Source organism: Mastacembelus armatus, chromosome 10 (genome assembly GCF_900324485.2).
Source record: "Mastacembelus armatus chromosome 10, fMasArm1.2, whole genome shotgun sequence".
Taxonomy (NCBI): Eukaryota; Metazoa; Chordata; class Actinopteri; order Synbranchiformes; family Mastacembelidae; genus Mastacembelus; species Mastacembelus armatus.
The window spans coordinates 3,009,647-3,026,955 of NC_046642.1; the positions used below are offsets into that span (position 1 = coordinate 3,009,647).

Sequence of the window (17,309 nt, forward strand, 5' to 3'; positions counted from 1 at the left end):
CCCAATCAGAGACCGACTCTGGCAATTCTGACTCCTGGTTCACTTTGGACAATGTGGACAAATGGCACCGGAACTACAACCTGAGTCCAATGAGACACGTCATCCCGGATTCTGTAGGAACCAGGATCACATGATGCAGACTGATACCTTCGACTTGAGTCCTCGTCCAGCAGGTGGCACTGTTGCCTCAGTCTGTGTATGACCTTCACTGACCTTCACTATGTCAGGACTGGAGAGTTCCTGCTGCCAGAGGCTCAGACTGCCGCCAATCCCACAGATGGGCTCTGACCCTGACCTCAGATCCTGCAGAGAAAAGAGCAAAAACTGGAACTGGTTTTTCAGGTTCTGCAGAAAAAATAAACAGCGAGCAGCTGGAGAGAAAGATTTAGAGTCAATTCACAACAATGCTCAGCTTGTCTGCACCAAAGCAGAAAAAAAACAACATTCAAATTTCAAATCCTGGTTTCAACCACAACTTCCTGCTGCTGAAGGCATCTCTCTGCTGTTCCTGAATAACCCCTGACGTCTGACCTGCAGGAACAGCTCAGGGCTGTGAAAACTTCACATCAGACCATATTTCTCCGATATTAGCTTCTCTTCATTGGCTTCCTGTAAAATCCTTCTCCTCACATACAAATTCCTTCATGATCCAGCTCCTTCATACCTTAAAGACCTCATAGAACCATATTATCCCAACAGGGCACTTTGGTCTCAGGGTGCAGGTCTACTTGTGGTTCCCAGAGTTTACAAAAGTAGAATGGGAGGCAGAGCCTTTAGCTATCAAGCTCCTCTCCTGTGGAACCAGCTCCTGGTCTGGGTTCAGGAGGCAGACACCCTCTGTACTTAAGGCTAGACTTAAAACCTTCCTTTTTGACAAAGCTTATAGTTAGGGCTGGCTCAGGTGACCCTGAACTATCCCTTAGTTATACTACTATAGGCCTAGACTGCCTGAGCTCCTTAGTCTCGTCTCCCTCCCTCTCTGCTCCTCTTTCAGTCTTTGTCTCCACCTGCACCTGTGGCCATAAAAACCAGTTAAGAGACTAAAGAAACGCCGACTCCACCTGCACCTGTGGATAAAAACCATTTGGAGACTTTGTCGTGTAAATGAAAACAGAGACGCTTCAGTTCTTCATCTGTTCACTTCTATTTTTCATCCTTGTACATTTACACACACTGGTTCCCTCCACCATTTTAACCAGTTTAACCAGTTACACTGCATTGATTTTAAGGCACATTTACAGGTGATTCACTCACTGAAACAAAACGATACACATTTTTTGGTCTGCAGAGAAACAAACAAACCTGTCAACAAATAAACAAACTTACCTCAAAATACTCACAACAGAAAAAAAAACAAAAACCCAGAATTGTAATGACACACACACACGCTGGGAAACATTGGATCAATAATCAATCAATCGATTAGGGATCAGGTGATCACACACAGCTTACATAAAGTCTTTGGTACAAAGTTCTCATAAGGACACTTAGATACACTGAGTCAAAACTGACTTGGAGCTGCAATGGCTAAAAAAAAGAATCAATTAAGATATTGATACACATGTTGATATTCAGTTAATACATCAACTGAAAACATGATCAATAATGAAAACAATCAGGTGCAGCTCCAAGTGTTTTGATCATATTTTAGTTAAAACCTGATCTGGATTCATTGTAAAAATAATCTGAACTTTGGGTTATTGAGCAGAGAAATATTGATCATTGGTCACAACCTGTTTATCAATAATTCTCAGAGTCCACTTTGTCACCTGAGAAGAAAAATCACACACATCAGGCTGGGTGTGTAGACCTGGTTCTGAAGTGAAACTGGTTCCACAGACCTGGTTCTGGACCTGCCGGAGGTTTATTGATCGGGTCAATTGATACCAGCTTCACTGCAACACCACTGCTAATTTACCACAAACAACCATCGTTCGTTTCTCATAGCTCCACTTTTCCAGTGACTCAGGTAATGGCCAGTTAACCCGGTTTAAACCAGTTTAACCCAGTCCAAACCTCGCTAATCTGCTCCAACCCAGTATTGACCCAGATTAAACTGGTCTCCTGTGTTTCCACTGGTCTTCATGGCACCACCTCTCAAACCAAACCCGTCTCTAAACTGGAGACATTTGTAAAGTGAGGATGAGATCTGATCTACAAAAGTCCACGAAGACTCAAGACTCAAAGTCCACTTGCTAGATTTAGTTTGCATTGTTGTTTAAATAATTCAGACCAGTATCGGGATTCAATAAGAACCAGAATAATCTCAACTCAAAGTCCACTGACTAGTTTTTGATCCCAACCCTCAGTTTTCACCAGGACATGAGATTTTGTTACCACTGAAACAAAACAGGATAAAAACTTATGGAGGAATGTTTAGTTCCATCCACTGAAGAAAACCATGAGATATGGTCAAAAGCTCCAGAAGAGGCTAATATAAGGATGATGAGGTGAATATGATTTGGTAAACTTTGATCCTCAAACATTTTGGTTTTCATTCTTTAATAAATTAAATTTAAATGCCAAGAACAGAAACATTAAACAGAATAAAGACTTCCAACTCAAGGTCCACTTACTAGTTCCCAGGGCTTTTAGCCTCCTCTCATAGTCTTCATCACTGAGCCGAGTTTACTCGGTTGTCATGGAGATATGAAGGAGATCTCTGAAGAAGGCCATGAGAGGCAGCTGAAAGCTCTGAAAAACACCACTGAGTGATCTCTAAATTAACATCACTGTGTGGACTTTTTGGTTAGAATCAGAACCAGAACTTATTAAAAACTGGATCCACAGAACCAAGATCCAGATCAGACCAGACCTAAACCCACCTTATTACTCATAATCCCCCACCAGTAAAACCTAGACCATGTGACCTAGAAGCCCCTACGGGTCCTACTCTGATTGTCTGACAGATTTCCAAAATAAAAGGCTCGTTCAGGATGTGTTGTGTTCTAGCAGTCAGGTATTGGACTCAGCATCCAATCAGAGGTGAGTCCCCGCAGAGGAAACAGCAACACAAACCTTCAGTCTGTGTGTTTGTGCAAAAACAAGAAGAATCAAAGAAACAGCAGAAACAGCTGAAGTTCGAGTCCAGCAGGTCTGATCTTCCAGACCAGAAGATTCAAGTGTCAGAGGCAGCACTCGGCTCTACGGCATCAGTCTCCGGTCGGCCGACTCCACGGCTCCTCGTCACGGTTTCCCCACGTCCACTGTGATCTTCGTGAACAGGTCAAACTTTTCCATTTTCACCACTTTATAGGACAGAGAGTTGATCCCGTCTTTGTTCATGGTCTCTCTGGTGTGAGCAATCCGGTCAAACCTAGAAGAAGAACAGACGGGTTTTTGACAATGACAGTGTTTACACAGCCTTCAGTCATCACTGCACTAATGCGAGGACAAAGTGTTTGTGTTTCACCGTCGGTTCTGTGTTCAGGTGAGACACATTCTGTCAGCCATGAGGCACGTTTCTAATCACTATCTAGCAGTTTTCCTCAGCAACCATCAAAATCCTGTATGGTTTGATATTGTACAGCTTTGAAATAAAACTTACTACGATTATTATTGTAATCATTGTTATTACCTCTGGGGGTTTGGCTCGTTCTGTTGGTCTCTCTCGTGTCGGATCATCCGACATTTTCCCACCTCACCATTCGGTCTGGATATGGACATGCCTTTAGACGACAACCTGCAAACAGCAGCATCAGTTTTTACTGCAGAAAATGCAGAATCACAAAAAAACAAAATGAGCAGCATGTGGTTTAATGTGTGACTGATCAGGAAACGCACTGAATGAGTTACTCATTGTATTAAACAAGAAGTGAAACTGATTTCCTCATGTTTCTGCTGAATGTCACAGACCATCATGTGTTTCTGCTGAGAGTAAAACCACATTGTTGCACTTACACTAACAGACACACGCAGACAGCAAAATGTTTGTAGTGTGTTTTGACAGACTTTCTTCCCTCCACAGATCAAACGTCTGTTTCTGTCTCAGAAACATTTCATTTACTACTTCATTATCAAACATCTGAGTGACCGACCAACGGCTGCAACTGTGCACTGAAGCCGAGCAGCAGCAATGAGGAGGAGGCAGAACAGAGCTCTCTATCGGAAACAAAACTCGGACCTCGCTCAACTTTCTCATCCCCTTTATCAGGACTGGACAGCATTTCCCAGCATGCACTGCTATTTTGTGAGCCAAGGTCACTTCATTTATCACAGAAAACATGGTTCAATGGCAGACAGGAGGATGACATGCAAACCAGGTCGGCAGGCGGGTCGGGTTAGTACCATGTGTTTCCTGTTGTTATTAAGATGCAGAGCAGAAACAGCTTTAAAGCCTCAGGGTGACTCAGCATCAAACCAAATAAAACTGATTTCCTGCTGACTGCTTATAAAACAATCCCAAAAACCTGATGCAGCTATTCTCATATTTGATTAAACTGTTCTTCAAAAACAGACTCCCAAAGTCCCAGCCATCAGTTTTTCTCTGGTTTCTGTCACAGTAAACAAATCTCTTGATACCATGTTGGGTTTTTTTGTATTTTGTATTTTTAGACCAGAAATGTAACCTGTCAGGCTAATGGGAGACAAAGTAAACAAATCACCCCAATCATTCCTAAGTGCAAAAGCTGCCAAATGTAACGTTAGTGTAAACAGTTTCAGTGCTATATACAGATCACAACAAAACAACACTGTCCCCACAGTAGTATCACATCAGCAAAATAAAATAGGAGAGGACACAAACGGTTTTAGCGAGGATGCACCACCGGCGTCTGCACTGAGCATCTGTGAAGCAGGCCTGTGTGATGTCGGAGAGCAGGAGGCTCTAAAGGTTCAGGTGGAGAGAGAAGAAGAATCTGAGTTGCTGGTGCATCACGATGTCAGTGTGAGGTTTGTACCTATTGAAGATGTCGTCGTCCTCTCCCCCCCAGCCCCAGTAGTTGTTGGGGAAGCCATTGATCTTCAGGTACTGTTCTTTACTCATCGAGGAGACGCCTCCAAAATACTGATTATAAGGTAACCTACAGGACAAGAGACACATTTTCATTACATGTAGCAACAGCCTCACGTTTATCAGACTCAGAGGGAGACACTTCAGATTCAACTGTGTGTGTGTGTGTTTGTTTCCTGTGGTAAATTTAAGACTTGATGCTGATGGACATCAACCTCTTCTTTGAACAATTGTTTTAGTGAACTGCTGAACTGGGAGATTGTCCCAGTTCACAACACAAATACAGTTATCACTACACTTTGTCCAGGTCCGTTACTGCACACATTTTTTTTCTGAAAACCAGCTCAGTTTCTGGAATAGGAAGGAAGTCCAGGAAGTCTTTCAAGAGACGAGCTGGAAAACACAGACGATTCCTGCCGTGCGGCTGGAGAGGGAATGTTTGTTAACATGGTGTGATGGAAAAGCTGCAGGACTGATAATGTCGCTGCTATGACTCAGTGTTACTGTGATCTATGGCAACAAGTGAACTGTCACTCGACCCTCAGAGGAAAACGCGCGTGTGTGTGTGTGTGTGTACAGGAAACAGGAAGTGCAGAGCCTGGTATCATTATAAGCACTTCCTGAACACATGACAGGAAGTAAACCTGAAGCACCAGTGGATCCATCCAGAACGGAAGTCTCACCCTCACCCTCACCAACAGAGGAGCAGCTGCATGATCAACCTCAGCACACTTCATTTTTCCCATTTTTGGTTAGTATCATCTTGCTTTGATGCAAGTGGGGTTGATGTTCTGTCAGTACTGTGGTCATTACATTACCATCCGTGACCAGCAGGACAGGTGTCACCTCACCTGAAGCCGAACTTGTCCATGGACACAGACAGGTGACGAGGCTGGCTGAAACACTTGTAGGTGTTGCGGTCGTCCATGGGGATCAGGTCGACGTCGCTGAAGACGAAACACCCGTAGTCGTACTCCTTCAGAGCCTCCATGTAGCCCACATTCAGCAGCTTAGCCCGGTTAAAGATCTCGTCCCCGTCCTGATGCAGACACACACACAGAGGGTCAAAATGCCTGTATAGTCTATTGTCAGCACATAACACACAAATAGTGTAGGTCATGTGTTTTGACACATATGACTGAAGAACACATCCTTCAGTACTGCCTGTCACAGACCCTAACCCTATCACTTTTTCATTGGTGTGATGGGGGAAAACAGCTAAGAACAGTGAAACACATTTTCTATACGAGAAATAGTAATCCTGAATTCTGACCTCTTCATATTTAAACAGCAGACTGCAGCCCTGACTCATGGGAGTCCGCCACACCAGAACATTTTGGTGGGAACAAAATGTGTAGCTTCAGTAAAACTGGACAAACACACAGCAGCTTCCTCCGGCTCCAGGTCCACTCACCAGTCGGCAAATCAGTGTTAAAGCTCAATGAAGTTAAAGTCGACACCAAAAGTAAATGCCAGTGATTACAGTGGAATAATTCAGCATGTATTATTTTATCATATATTTATTTTACAGCAGCGTTACCGTGGCAACACACCTGAAGTGCCGCTGGTGAGCAAACAACTGTTCATAAATTTGGTTTTAGAGTAGAGTTTGCAGAGTCCCTGAACGCCTCACAGCTTAGAGTCAGATCTGAACATCTTTGTCTCATGACGACAGAAAGAGTCCACAGTCCCACCTGATCAGGTGCACACTCGCTCCGTCACCGTACGATTTAAGGCCCTTCCTGTTTTCAGACTGAGTCTCTGAGGAAATGCCGGGACAATTTCTTCCTGCCGCCTGACTGACAATAATCCTCCTCAGGTATTTGAGTCCACGCAGAGGTAAACACACCTCAGGTTGTTAGGCAACAGCTGCAGCGAGTCCTCAGGTGTGTGGTGTTGTTTACCAACTGTGGGGCTGACAGGGGCAGCCACTGAGAGATGAATCTTTAGATGAAGATAAATTTCATGTGAAAATGGGTTCTGGACTTTAGGAGACAGACAGATTATCAGAGCTGCAGTAAAAGCTGCTGTGTAAATCAACTCAGACACCATTTCCCCCACCCACACTCCTCGTACCACAGACCTCAGCAAACAGATACTTTCCATATGTGGGTGTCACATACTGACATGAAGCAAACACTTTGGGTCTAATCTGTGAGTCAGCAGGTGGTTTGGATCAAATTAAACAGCAGTGTGGAATATGTGCAGGTGGTAATGAGGCTTTTAAACACCGGTCACATTTCTCAGGTCAGGACAGATTTTTTCAGATATCTGCAGACCATAAACTAACTTAGTAGGAAGATTAAACAAACAGAGGACAGTGAACTCAACCTGGTCCATAAGTTCATCCACAGTCTGTGTCAAACAGACCTGGAGCCGTGAAGATGCCTGGACTGATATGTGGCATATTTTGTGACTCAGACAGGTTGTAACAGTGACAGAGTAGGAGCTGGAGGCCTGTGGTGCAAACAACATGTCTGGGACAGGAGTCTACCTTGAGTAAGATAATCCCAAATAAACTCTCGGCTCAGGATAAATAAACCTTCAACCTACAAACTGATCCATATGTAAAATACTGGATGAAACACACATATTACATATGTCACTGACAGACTCATTTTAACTTCATGTCTATAAATGTTTTCTCCTTTCGATGTCCAATCAGCAGAGCCACAGCTCAGTTACGGATGTCTCAGAGCTAACATGCAGAAGAGTAAATCATGACCAGCACAGTCTTATGACTGACAAACAACAACTATTCTTTTCACGCAAAGCAGGTTTTTGTATTCAAACAGGTGATTAAAGGTGTTTCTTCATGCATTTGTGTCTACCTGTGGCTGTGGACATGAAAAAACACACATGGGTTAAGGGTTTATAAACAGTTTCATTAAAAAAAAAAAAAAAAAAAAACCAAACACACATTTCTGTCTCTAGAAAATAAAAACTTGCTTTAATTACAACCAGTCAAATGTGAGCTGTAGGTAGAAACACAGAAAACAGCAGAAGCAAGTAGGAGAAAGAGAAGAAAAACCCATATTACCAGTGCGACCCTGTCAGCCAACACCAGCTGCAATTGGCCGAGAACAAGCAGGGGGCGGGTCTTGGCGTCTCCAGTGACCACAGCCATTGGTCAGAAATGCCTGACATGCAGAGGGAGGGGGAGGCGGTGTGAGAAGCAGAGAAACCAAAAGAAGGAAGAGGAGCAGGAGAAGGAGGGCGAGGACACAAGACAGGAGAGAGAAGAACAACTGTGAGTAACAAACCGAGAGCTGTGAGGAGGAGGCAGACAAGGAAGAATCAGATGAAGAAATAGAAAATGAGTTGAGCTGAAGATGCTCCTGGAGGTTTTACCTTAAAGAGTCTCTGAACAATAGAACCAAAGTCCTGATCTTTTAATGCTGGGTTTAACTAGTCTAGACTAACAAGCTGAGAATCAGGCTTCAGAAAACAGTGTTTGTTTAAATAAAGTTGACATAATGGGCTGCGTGCTGATCATGTCACTGCAGGTACATGAGGCAGGTGTGTTGGCAAACCTCCCAGCATGCCCTGGGACACCATGCTATCTTTGTGTTATCCATGTTCCTACACTGGATGTGTCCAGTGTTCACACTGTGGTGGAACTGTCCAAATCACAAGCTCCTATTTTAAAGTCACACTAAACGTTCTGCCTCTGTTTGGTCACAGTATCACAGATCTGATCCGTAAGTACTGCACAAACCTTTATCTTGTAAGCATCATGTGTAAATGTGAACATTCATTTCTGATAACTGCATCAACAGCTCATAAAGACTCCCCAGTGACCTGCATGTTCTCATCCAAATCTGTAAATCTGACAGAGTCGTCAGCAGCTCTACTTAACTGATGGGGTGACCAACCCTGGTCTTTGAGGACTGACTGCCCTGCTAGTTGTCCAACTATCCCTGCCCCACCTACTGCTGGTTAGTTGGAACAGACAAAAATCCAGAGTGGTGTTAAATCCTCAACACTATGATGTGTATAGCAGAGCTCTGCTGTGTTAGAAATCTCATGGCTCCATGCAGTTAGAAACAGGTGCCCATTTCCTGAAGTCCAGTTTGGATCTGGCTCCTTCTGTGAACAGCCAGAGTCTTGAAGCTCTGCAGAATCACTACCACACTACAGACATCTATTAGGGAGACTCACTATGGTCAGCCACCTTCATTTAAACCTTCCCAAGTGTAAAATACACTGATACAGGGCGGGTCAGCAACGAGTCCCATGAGCAGATGTTGCTCAGCTGGGAAGGACCAGAGCTGACTGAGCTGACACTGACTGAACGAACGGGACATGAGAAAACCCTTCAGCTCAGCTCAGCGTCTGAGGGACAGAAAACAGGACGAGTTCATTAACTAACATACGTCTTCATTCCCATCCAACTAACAAAGATTTAAAAACTGGTGTCAGAGTCAATAAAACGCTGCTGAGCTCTGTGTCTAACTCACTCGCACAAATGACCCTCACACAGACACAGAATCAGTACAGCTGCAGCATCTAATTATCACTGTGCTGTCTGCACAACCTGTTCCTTCACCCTCTGTGTATATCAGTGTTCCTGAGCAACACATGCATGCACACACGCACACACACACACACACACACACAGTTTACAGAACACCTACAGACAAAAGACAGCCGGCACTTAATCATCTTTAATCACAGAAACAATTAAACAAAACTTCCACTATTGCGTGTGGTGATTTATGACCTGCTGCTCAGCGACCTTGTTAAAGCAGTACAGATAAACAATGGAACAATCTGAGTCAACTCTGTACAGATACAAACCCCTGTGAGTGTGCCGAAACCACATTCATTGGAAAACACCAGAGAAAAATCACAGGTCATTCCCTTTAATCTGACCCAGGGACTGCAGATGATAATTAACTTATCTACATGTGCTACAACAACAAATGAGGCCCTGTTAAACAGATAAGATGAAGCAAAGGGGGCTGGGGTGTTTATAAAAAACAAAGCGTATCTATAGAAAAGAAGCTGACCTGGAGTTGATTAGATAAGCTAATTAATCCTCAGAGGGAAACTCATTCAGTGCAGGGTAACAAACAACAGCAGACAGGCCACTCTCAAACATGGTGAAAATGAAACAGATGTCCAAAATTTTTATTCCTTTTCTTTCCTGTTGTACCTGATGTATTTGTTTGATCTAACGTTGATTTCTTCATGTTATTTCCTCCCACGTCAGAGTTTGACAAACACCCTAAAAGCAAACACACGATGCAGCTCAACCCAGACTAATAAAACAGGCAGTAAATGTCATTGAACAGTCTCGCATTCTTCTATTACTTCCTCTACTTTAGTCTGACTCTGTTGCAGGTGAATCCTCGTCGACAAGGGCTGAATTTCAAACTGTCACACACCCGTACATCTGATTGTCTGCAGTTTCTTTTCTGTTGGACATGGTAGACAACAGTGTCGTCTTAGAACAGATCTGTCACAGAAAACCGAGTCCTCAGATGGGGGGAAGGTGGAACAGAGTCTCCTTTACAAACCCTCTGCCCAGCTGATTAATTCTCTTTCTATGTAACAGATTCAGTGAACAGGTGTGTTCTTGCTGACAGTTGTAATCTGACCTGTTGCAGATCTCAGAGATACCAAGCAAGGTGGGACAGGACTTCGTGTTAGCAGAGTGATTCAGGAAAACACTCTCAGGTTTCCAGATCTCTGAGCTCAGATGTAGTCAGAACAACTATTTGTTCACATCACCACCCCCAGGCTGGGCGTCACACACAGAATCTCGTTTCCCTGTTTGAAACCTGTCATCTTACAGTTGGTTGGGTCTTTCTGGTATCATGGTTTTCATGTTTAGCTCCTAGTTTAATTATCAGGAGGCCTGGCTGTTTGTGCCATTAACACTATTCAACTTTACTCTAAAGGAGTCACACAAAATTCATCTGTTGCTGTTAAAGTTAATCAGTGAATGGAAATTCTTTTTAAGCCACTCATTTTTTTTTTTTTTTTGTGAATCTTGTTCAGCCTCCAGACCAAAGTCAGGAAGCCCAGCAGAAGCTTCTGCTCCAAGCCCCCCTACACTGTGCAGCAGGTGGCGAGGAAAGCCCAGACAATTGGGCCTGAAGGAGCTGTGGCCTTCACTGGACGCACACTGTACCTTCCCTGGCCTCGCTCCCCCATCCGCTGTTTGTTGGGCCAGAGTTTGCCATGTTGTCATGACCTGTACCTGTCTGGACTTCACTACTTCATACTTGTTTTGGCGTACTTGTTTAGTACACCGTCTCAGTCCATTGTCCGGGTAAAAGGACTGGACTACAGTCGGGATGATTATAGATAGTTTAACTGTCAACTGATGATGCCTAAACACTTCGAGATGACTCGGCATCCTTTTCCAGCCTCGTGCAGATCAACTACTCCTGGTTGTGTATCTTTTTGCGAGGCATGGTTCACATCAGCAGATTCTTATAAAAATGTTTTATCAATAGAAGCAGCTCTAAGCCACACCCCCAAACTAATCTTATTAACTGCATCCATGTATGTAAACTACTGACACTGATTAGCTTTTGCCTCCATCACTCTGAATGTTCAGTGGGTGTGTTCAATAAAGACATGACACAAATTAGTATTGTTTACATTTCCTGCATAAACACACTATGTTTGTTGTCACTTTTTGATTATCAGATCACGCTTCATGACAAATCAAACCAGTTAATTTCTCTTGGCACTGCAACACGTGATCAAACAGAAGCACACAGACTGAACTGGTTTCCAGTGTGACACATTTTTTACTATGTTTGTGTTGTGGTCTGATAAGACAAAGCTGTCAGCAGCTCACACACACTTCACCCACTACATATCGGTTCTTAAAACCTTTTCCAGGATGTTACCAGGACCGTTTCGATCCTACACCCTCAGCCAATATATTTATCATTTCACTATCATCACATTTGTCAGTCTTCAACTGATTTGAAGGGGCAGCCATGCAGACCTCCACTGTCATTCATCACTACCACCATATCTCACTGACAGGAAACAGGCTTTTAGTTTGAAAAGGTGAAATGACATCATCACTAATCCTGCTGATATGAGCCCTACTGATAAATATTTCATTATGCGTCACCAGTCTCTTACAGTTTTATTACGACATCAGAACTTTCAGACCTCCACCTTCACTGTGGACAGACGGGACTGTCTGATGACATCACTATGACCTTGCACTTACCTGGTTGATGACGTAGACTCCATAATCCAGCTGCTGCCTCTGCAGGATGGGGTGCAGGTAGTACAGCCAGTACTTGAGGTGTTCGTCCCGTTTGCGGAAGGGAATGATGATGGCGACTTTCTGCAGCGCCTCGCAGTCTTTGGGTTTGAAGCGTCCGCCCAGCTGCACGTTGGGGTTGTCCTGTTTTACCTGCTTGAGGTTTACTGGCGTGTTGAACTCCACCCGCAGGGGGCCCACTGAGGACAAAGCACATCAAACCATAGCAAATCTACCTTAATCTGTGGAAAGTTTAACACAGTTCTCATGTGAAAACAAGGTGGGCCGTTTTATTTCAGAAAATGTAGATGTCTAATTAATTACAAAACCAGATTCATTTAAGTGTGGAGGGTTCTTGCTGTCTTTCAGAAGGCAGAAGCAAAGACTGGCAGGGTTTAACACAAGAACAGTGATGGGTTCATTCTACCAACCACTTCCTGAACCACATTAGTGTTTAATTAAATGTGTCATTCAGACACAGGATGGTAATGATCTGCTATAATGTGCCGCTCACATGACGACACATAAAACGTACCACTGTGATGTGAACACAAACAGAAGGAATCCTTTTCATGAGGCACATTATTTTCCAAACTTCAGCAGCTTTTCAGTCTGTAATCACACAAATATGTGCTTTCTGTCCAAACTGCTCATTAACACACAGACAAACTGGTAGTTTTCCATCCTCTCCAAAAGACTTTGGAGGAACGTTAGGAACTGAGCTCAACAACCTCCCTCTTTTCATTAGTTTAATTAGAAAATATTTCTTCTGTCTCTCAGCGTGAACTCCTGCTGGACTGACGGGAGGAAAACTAAAGTACAGCTGCTCTATAAACCCACACAGACACCTTAAATCTGTGCAGACGGTCGGTCATCCCTTATGCAGTCAGACCTCACAGACACTGGATGGGTCCAAAGGTCATCAGAGTGAAATCTGATATGTTGCTTCCCCACTGTCAGACAGAAATGACAGGGTCCACAGACTGATCTGATTCACAATCCTCCACATATTAAACTGTCATTTCTTGCCCCAGCCCCTCCCTCATTAAAAAACGTTCAACATGTTTTCCTCAGGGGCTCGGCTCAGGTTCTTAGGTTAGTTTATATCCATTCTCCACTTACGTTTGAAAACCATTCATTTTTACTACTGAACTTTAGAAATGAAACTTGAAACCTGAGATCAGGAAGCACAGCTGCGTAACACCCTGTTCACAAGAGCTCCAGAAACCACATGAAACCTGCACAGCTCTGCCCCTAGTGTCCACTGCAATTCCCGACTCAACCTCCGATTTAATACACAACTACTCTGACTAGTTTGAGCTGCACTGACCTCATAAGTTGGGAGAAGCAGTAAATGAATCTTTATGAACCGATCGACTGTCGATCAGCTGCGGATCCACAGGGACTGAGCTTGTGTGTTTTTTTTCGCAGGAGGAAGTGGGAAAAACCCTAAAACTGATGTGGATTCTCTTCAGACTGTGTGTCCTCATGTATGTACCAAAAACTCAGGACAGCATGGATCATCATCGGTCTGGGGCTCTGACCGTAAACTACAGAGACACGTTGTGAAGAAATGGGTGATTGTTACAAACGCTGCAGAGAGGACCTGCTGCAGCCTCCGCGGGAAACATCTGCTTTTCCCCCCCCGACTGCTCCCACAAGACTCGTAACACTGTCAGCAGCTGTTACTGGCTGCAGCATTAACCCCTCACACACAGCCAACAGTCTGAGCTGTTACTGGCTGGTTCAACAGTCACACAAACAGCCTAGGAATTTGCAAGGAGAAGAAGGAGGAGCTCCTTCTAAGGCTGGGTGCTTCAGGTCTGAATCAGAGGACTGAGCAGAGAGCAGCTTGCTGACCTCAAGTCTGTAACCACAGTCTGATCCGCTCGGACTCGTTTGATTAACCGACTGCTCGTTGCAGGTTTACTGCAGACAAATCAATGACAGCTGTGTTTCTCTGATCATCATCACGTTCACGATGTTTTTCAGCCTGATGAACGTTCGACTTCCCCAAACACTAAAAAAACAGAAGCAGAGCTTGTTTCCAACCTCAGGACTTATCCACAGGTCACTAACACACAGCTGCTGCACAGAACAAGCAGAAATAACTGGCCTTAAAGTTGTGCAGTAACAATCAGCAAAGTCTTGTCCTCCAATAGCAGTGTGCCGTTTGTTTCTGTCCCTAGGTTCAGTGAGTTTATCATCATCATCATCATCAGATGGCCTGCAGCGTTTCTATCATGACCACACAGAAGACAAAAACAGGACCTACAGGACTTCAGGCGTTTGTTAGCAGCTGTTGGTGCAGACATGTATTTGTGTTCAAACCGTTTCAAACAACAGAATCATTAAAGGTCTGGTTTTTCATGCACTTAAACGTTAGCAAACACCAACTGGTTTGTATCACTGCCTTGTTTTACTGACGACAGCCTGTCCACGGTCACCACCAGCCTGCCCGTCTCAGATTCCTCTGAAGAATCAAATACAGTTTGACCAGGACCAGTTCACTTTAGGTGTGTCGCTGTTTAAAATGAGGCCAGTCTGATTCTTTGTGTAGGTAAAATTCAGTCACTTATTCTCAGATTCTAGTGTTACACATTTGAAGCACAGATGTTGCTTCTGTTGTACAAAAGCACAAACAAAAGAGAGTTGGATGTTAACGTGGTGCAGACCTAACAGGCCTGTCCTGACTTTTACGTTACCTTTACCATAATTTAACAGTCCAAGCCCATTTGAGTTTTTTGTGTGCAAAGAAATAAAAAAGCTCGACTGCCTTCCTGCCCACAGACGTCTGTAATTCACCTCTGCGTTGTTCCTTCCCTTTGCTCAGACTGCAGCCTGAGGAAATCAAATGGAATGTGCAGGTTTTACAGCGGCATGCAGCAATTTTAATGTCTAACAGGACTAAAACCTTTCAGCTTGGCTTGTTCCTTCTCCTGGGACATTCAGAAACCTTCACTGTGTTAAACTCAGTAGACACTTTATTAGGACAGGTAGGTCTGTCTGCTGCACACCTGAACTCGCTGTGCCTCAGTTTGTTTGTGGGTGTGTGTTGGTTCTATAGTTTCCTGATTAATATTAATGAACCATGTGAAATGGCTGCAGCGTGTCCTCAGCAGGATATCAGTCCTAACAGACAGACACAGGTCCTAGTCTCTACCAGCTGTGTGAACCTGCAGAGCAGGTCTGGCCTGGTTCCACCAGCCTCTACTCCTGCTACAAGACAATGAAATGACTTAACAATGATCAGGATTCAAAATACACCACATGAACCAAAACTGAAACAAATAGTGCAATTAAAAACTGAATTCATTTGTGGTTTCTTTGGCTGGCAGTAATAATGTGGGCAGGTCCACTGCTGGTTTCACATCAGTGAAAACTCAGGCTGATGCAGAGCTGCTTTAACTACTCATTTACTTAACAAAACCAGCAAAACCAGGACTGGAAAAAAAAGCAGCTTCAAGCCCCTGACACTGACGGAACCAACAGCACCACAGGGGTCAGAATCCAGTATTTCACCAACGGAGAGTGGTACCAACACGAGTATCAGCGTCAGTAAAATCCTAATGACACCCATCCCTAATCATGACTGATTACACACTCCAAATATCCTCTGGTCCTGGTATGTGAGGATGTGCTGCTTAGACCTTCCTGAGCTCTGGGAGGCCGTGATGTTTTTTTTCACTCCTTATTTAACAATTCACACACTGACAATATAATCAGAACATTAATCAAGAATAAAAATAATAATTTCAGCTGAATATGTCAGTGTCAAATACTCACACTGGTGTTGTCTTTATGATTGATCAAAGACAAAGAGAAAACCCTCCTGAGTCTATTTGAAGCAGTAAAGTGGTTTCTCTAACCCCCTAAGGCTTGAGAGCTGCTGAAACATGTTCATGGATTTATTGGCACTGAAACTCAGGTCAGGACTGAACTAAACCAAACCCAGTCTCGGTTTTGGACCAGACCTCATAACATCTTAACGCTTCCAGTCTCAAAGTCTCTAAGGCAGAGCAGAAAGCACATTTTAGTCCTTCAACCAGAGCCATGAGCCCCAGGCAGGAGCATAGTGGTCTTACCCAGCAGAGGCGACGTTTCAGGGCATTTCTCCAGCTTCTTCACCGGCTCCACGGGCTGCGGCTCCACGGGCTGCTCCTCCGCGGACACCTCCTTCTTGACCTCGGCCGCCTTCACCTCGAATCCGGAGGTGGACCCGGTGTGTCGGACCCCGTTTTTCTGTATGACGTTGTGGGACTGCTGGTTCTGGGCGAAGGCGAACTGGATGTCCAGAGAGCGGACGTAAAAGACGACAGTGACGGAGATGTGCAGCAGGCAGAGCAGCACCACCAGCTTACAGGTCCGATGGAGGACGGTAAAGTTGACGGGGTCTCCGGGCATCCTGGCTGACTCGAGAGATTAATTAAAAACCGACAGTAGTGCTGGTTCCAGTCCACCGGGGACTTTCTAAGACCTCTGAAACTTCACTGCGTCGCCGTCCCTGCTCCCGGATACCCGTCTGTTAGCTGCTACTTCCGAGCTCCATCTTCGGTGAAGTTCATTTTAACGTTTTAATGTAAAACACCAAAAAAAGAGTCGGCGCTGCCACAGTCTGGTAACAGTTGGCGAAGTTAAGCTAATTAGGAAAGTTAGCTAACCGCTACAGAGAATTAGCCGCTCAGGACCTCCGCGTCCCCCCCAGCTCTGTCCCTTAAAACCGCCTGAGAAAGGACCACAGACTCTCCCCGCAGCTCACAGCGGCACTTAGAGAAAAACCCAACATACAACTTTACAAAACTCCTAACAAAAACTGGTGTTTCTAAAGAGAAAGAAGAAAACTCGACAAACTTCTACTCGGTCGCCGCTGAGGAGTCCAAACTGTCAAGGTGACGAAATAATCCGTCACACTTCCGCTTTATGATTTCAAAATAAAATGTGCTCGCTTACATTGAATTGAATGGGCAGTGTATAGTCAACCACCAAAAAGATTTTTTTTACTGTGCTTGAGGTTAATTATTTAATTAAATTAAAAACTAAACTTAAAAGCTTACAATTTAATTACATTTTTTTAAATTCAATACTTTATTTACAATGCTCTATTTCACATTACATTTA

At 44.1% G+C, this 17,309-nt stretch overlaps 1 protein-coding gene across 1 annotated transcript; it reads right to left on the reverse strand.

Annotated features, from left to right (window-relative positions):
* Window positions 1-1,125: 1,125 nt before the first annotated feature.
* On the reverse strand, window positions 1,126-17,093 carry b4galt1l (DP-Gal:betaGlcNAc beta 1,4- galactosyltransferase, polypeptide 1, like). Its single transcript, XM_026331330.2, has 6 exons — window positions 16,277-17,093; window positions 12,156-12,391; window positions 5,803-5,990; window positions 4,899-5,021; window positions 3,578-3,682; window positions 1,126-3,316 (listed from the first exon to the last, which is right to left on the reverse strand). The coding sequence occupies exons 1-6, from the start codon at window positions 16,593-16,595 to the stop codon at window positions 3,187-3,189; spliced, it is 1,101 nt and encodes a 366-aa protein (XP_026187115.1). The 5' UTR covers window positions 16,596-17,093; the 3' UTR covers window positions 1,126-3,186.
* Window positions 17,094-17,309: the final 216 nt, after the last annotated feature.

Excerpts from the sequence above, each read along its gene's own strand:
- b4galt1l (XM_026331330.2), bottom strand. The coding sequence starts at position 16,595 with ATGCCCGGAGACCCCGTCAACTTTACCGTCCTCCATCGGACCTGTAAG. Across the intron at positions 5,991-12,155 it reads GAGTCTACGTCATCAACCAG|GACGGGGACGAGATCTTTAA; the intron begins GTAAGTGCAAGG and ends TGTCTGCATCAG. Across the intron at positions 3,317-3,577 it reads AACGAGCCAAACCCCCAGAG|GTTTGACCGGATTGCTCACA; the intron begins GTAATAACAATG and ends TTCTTCTTCTAG.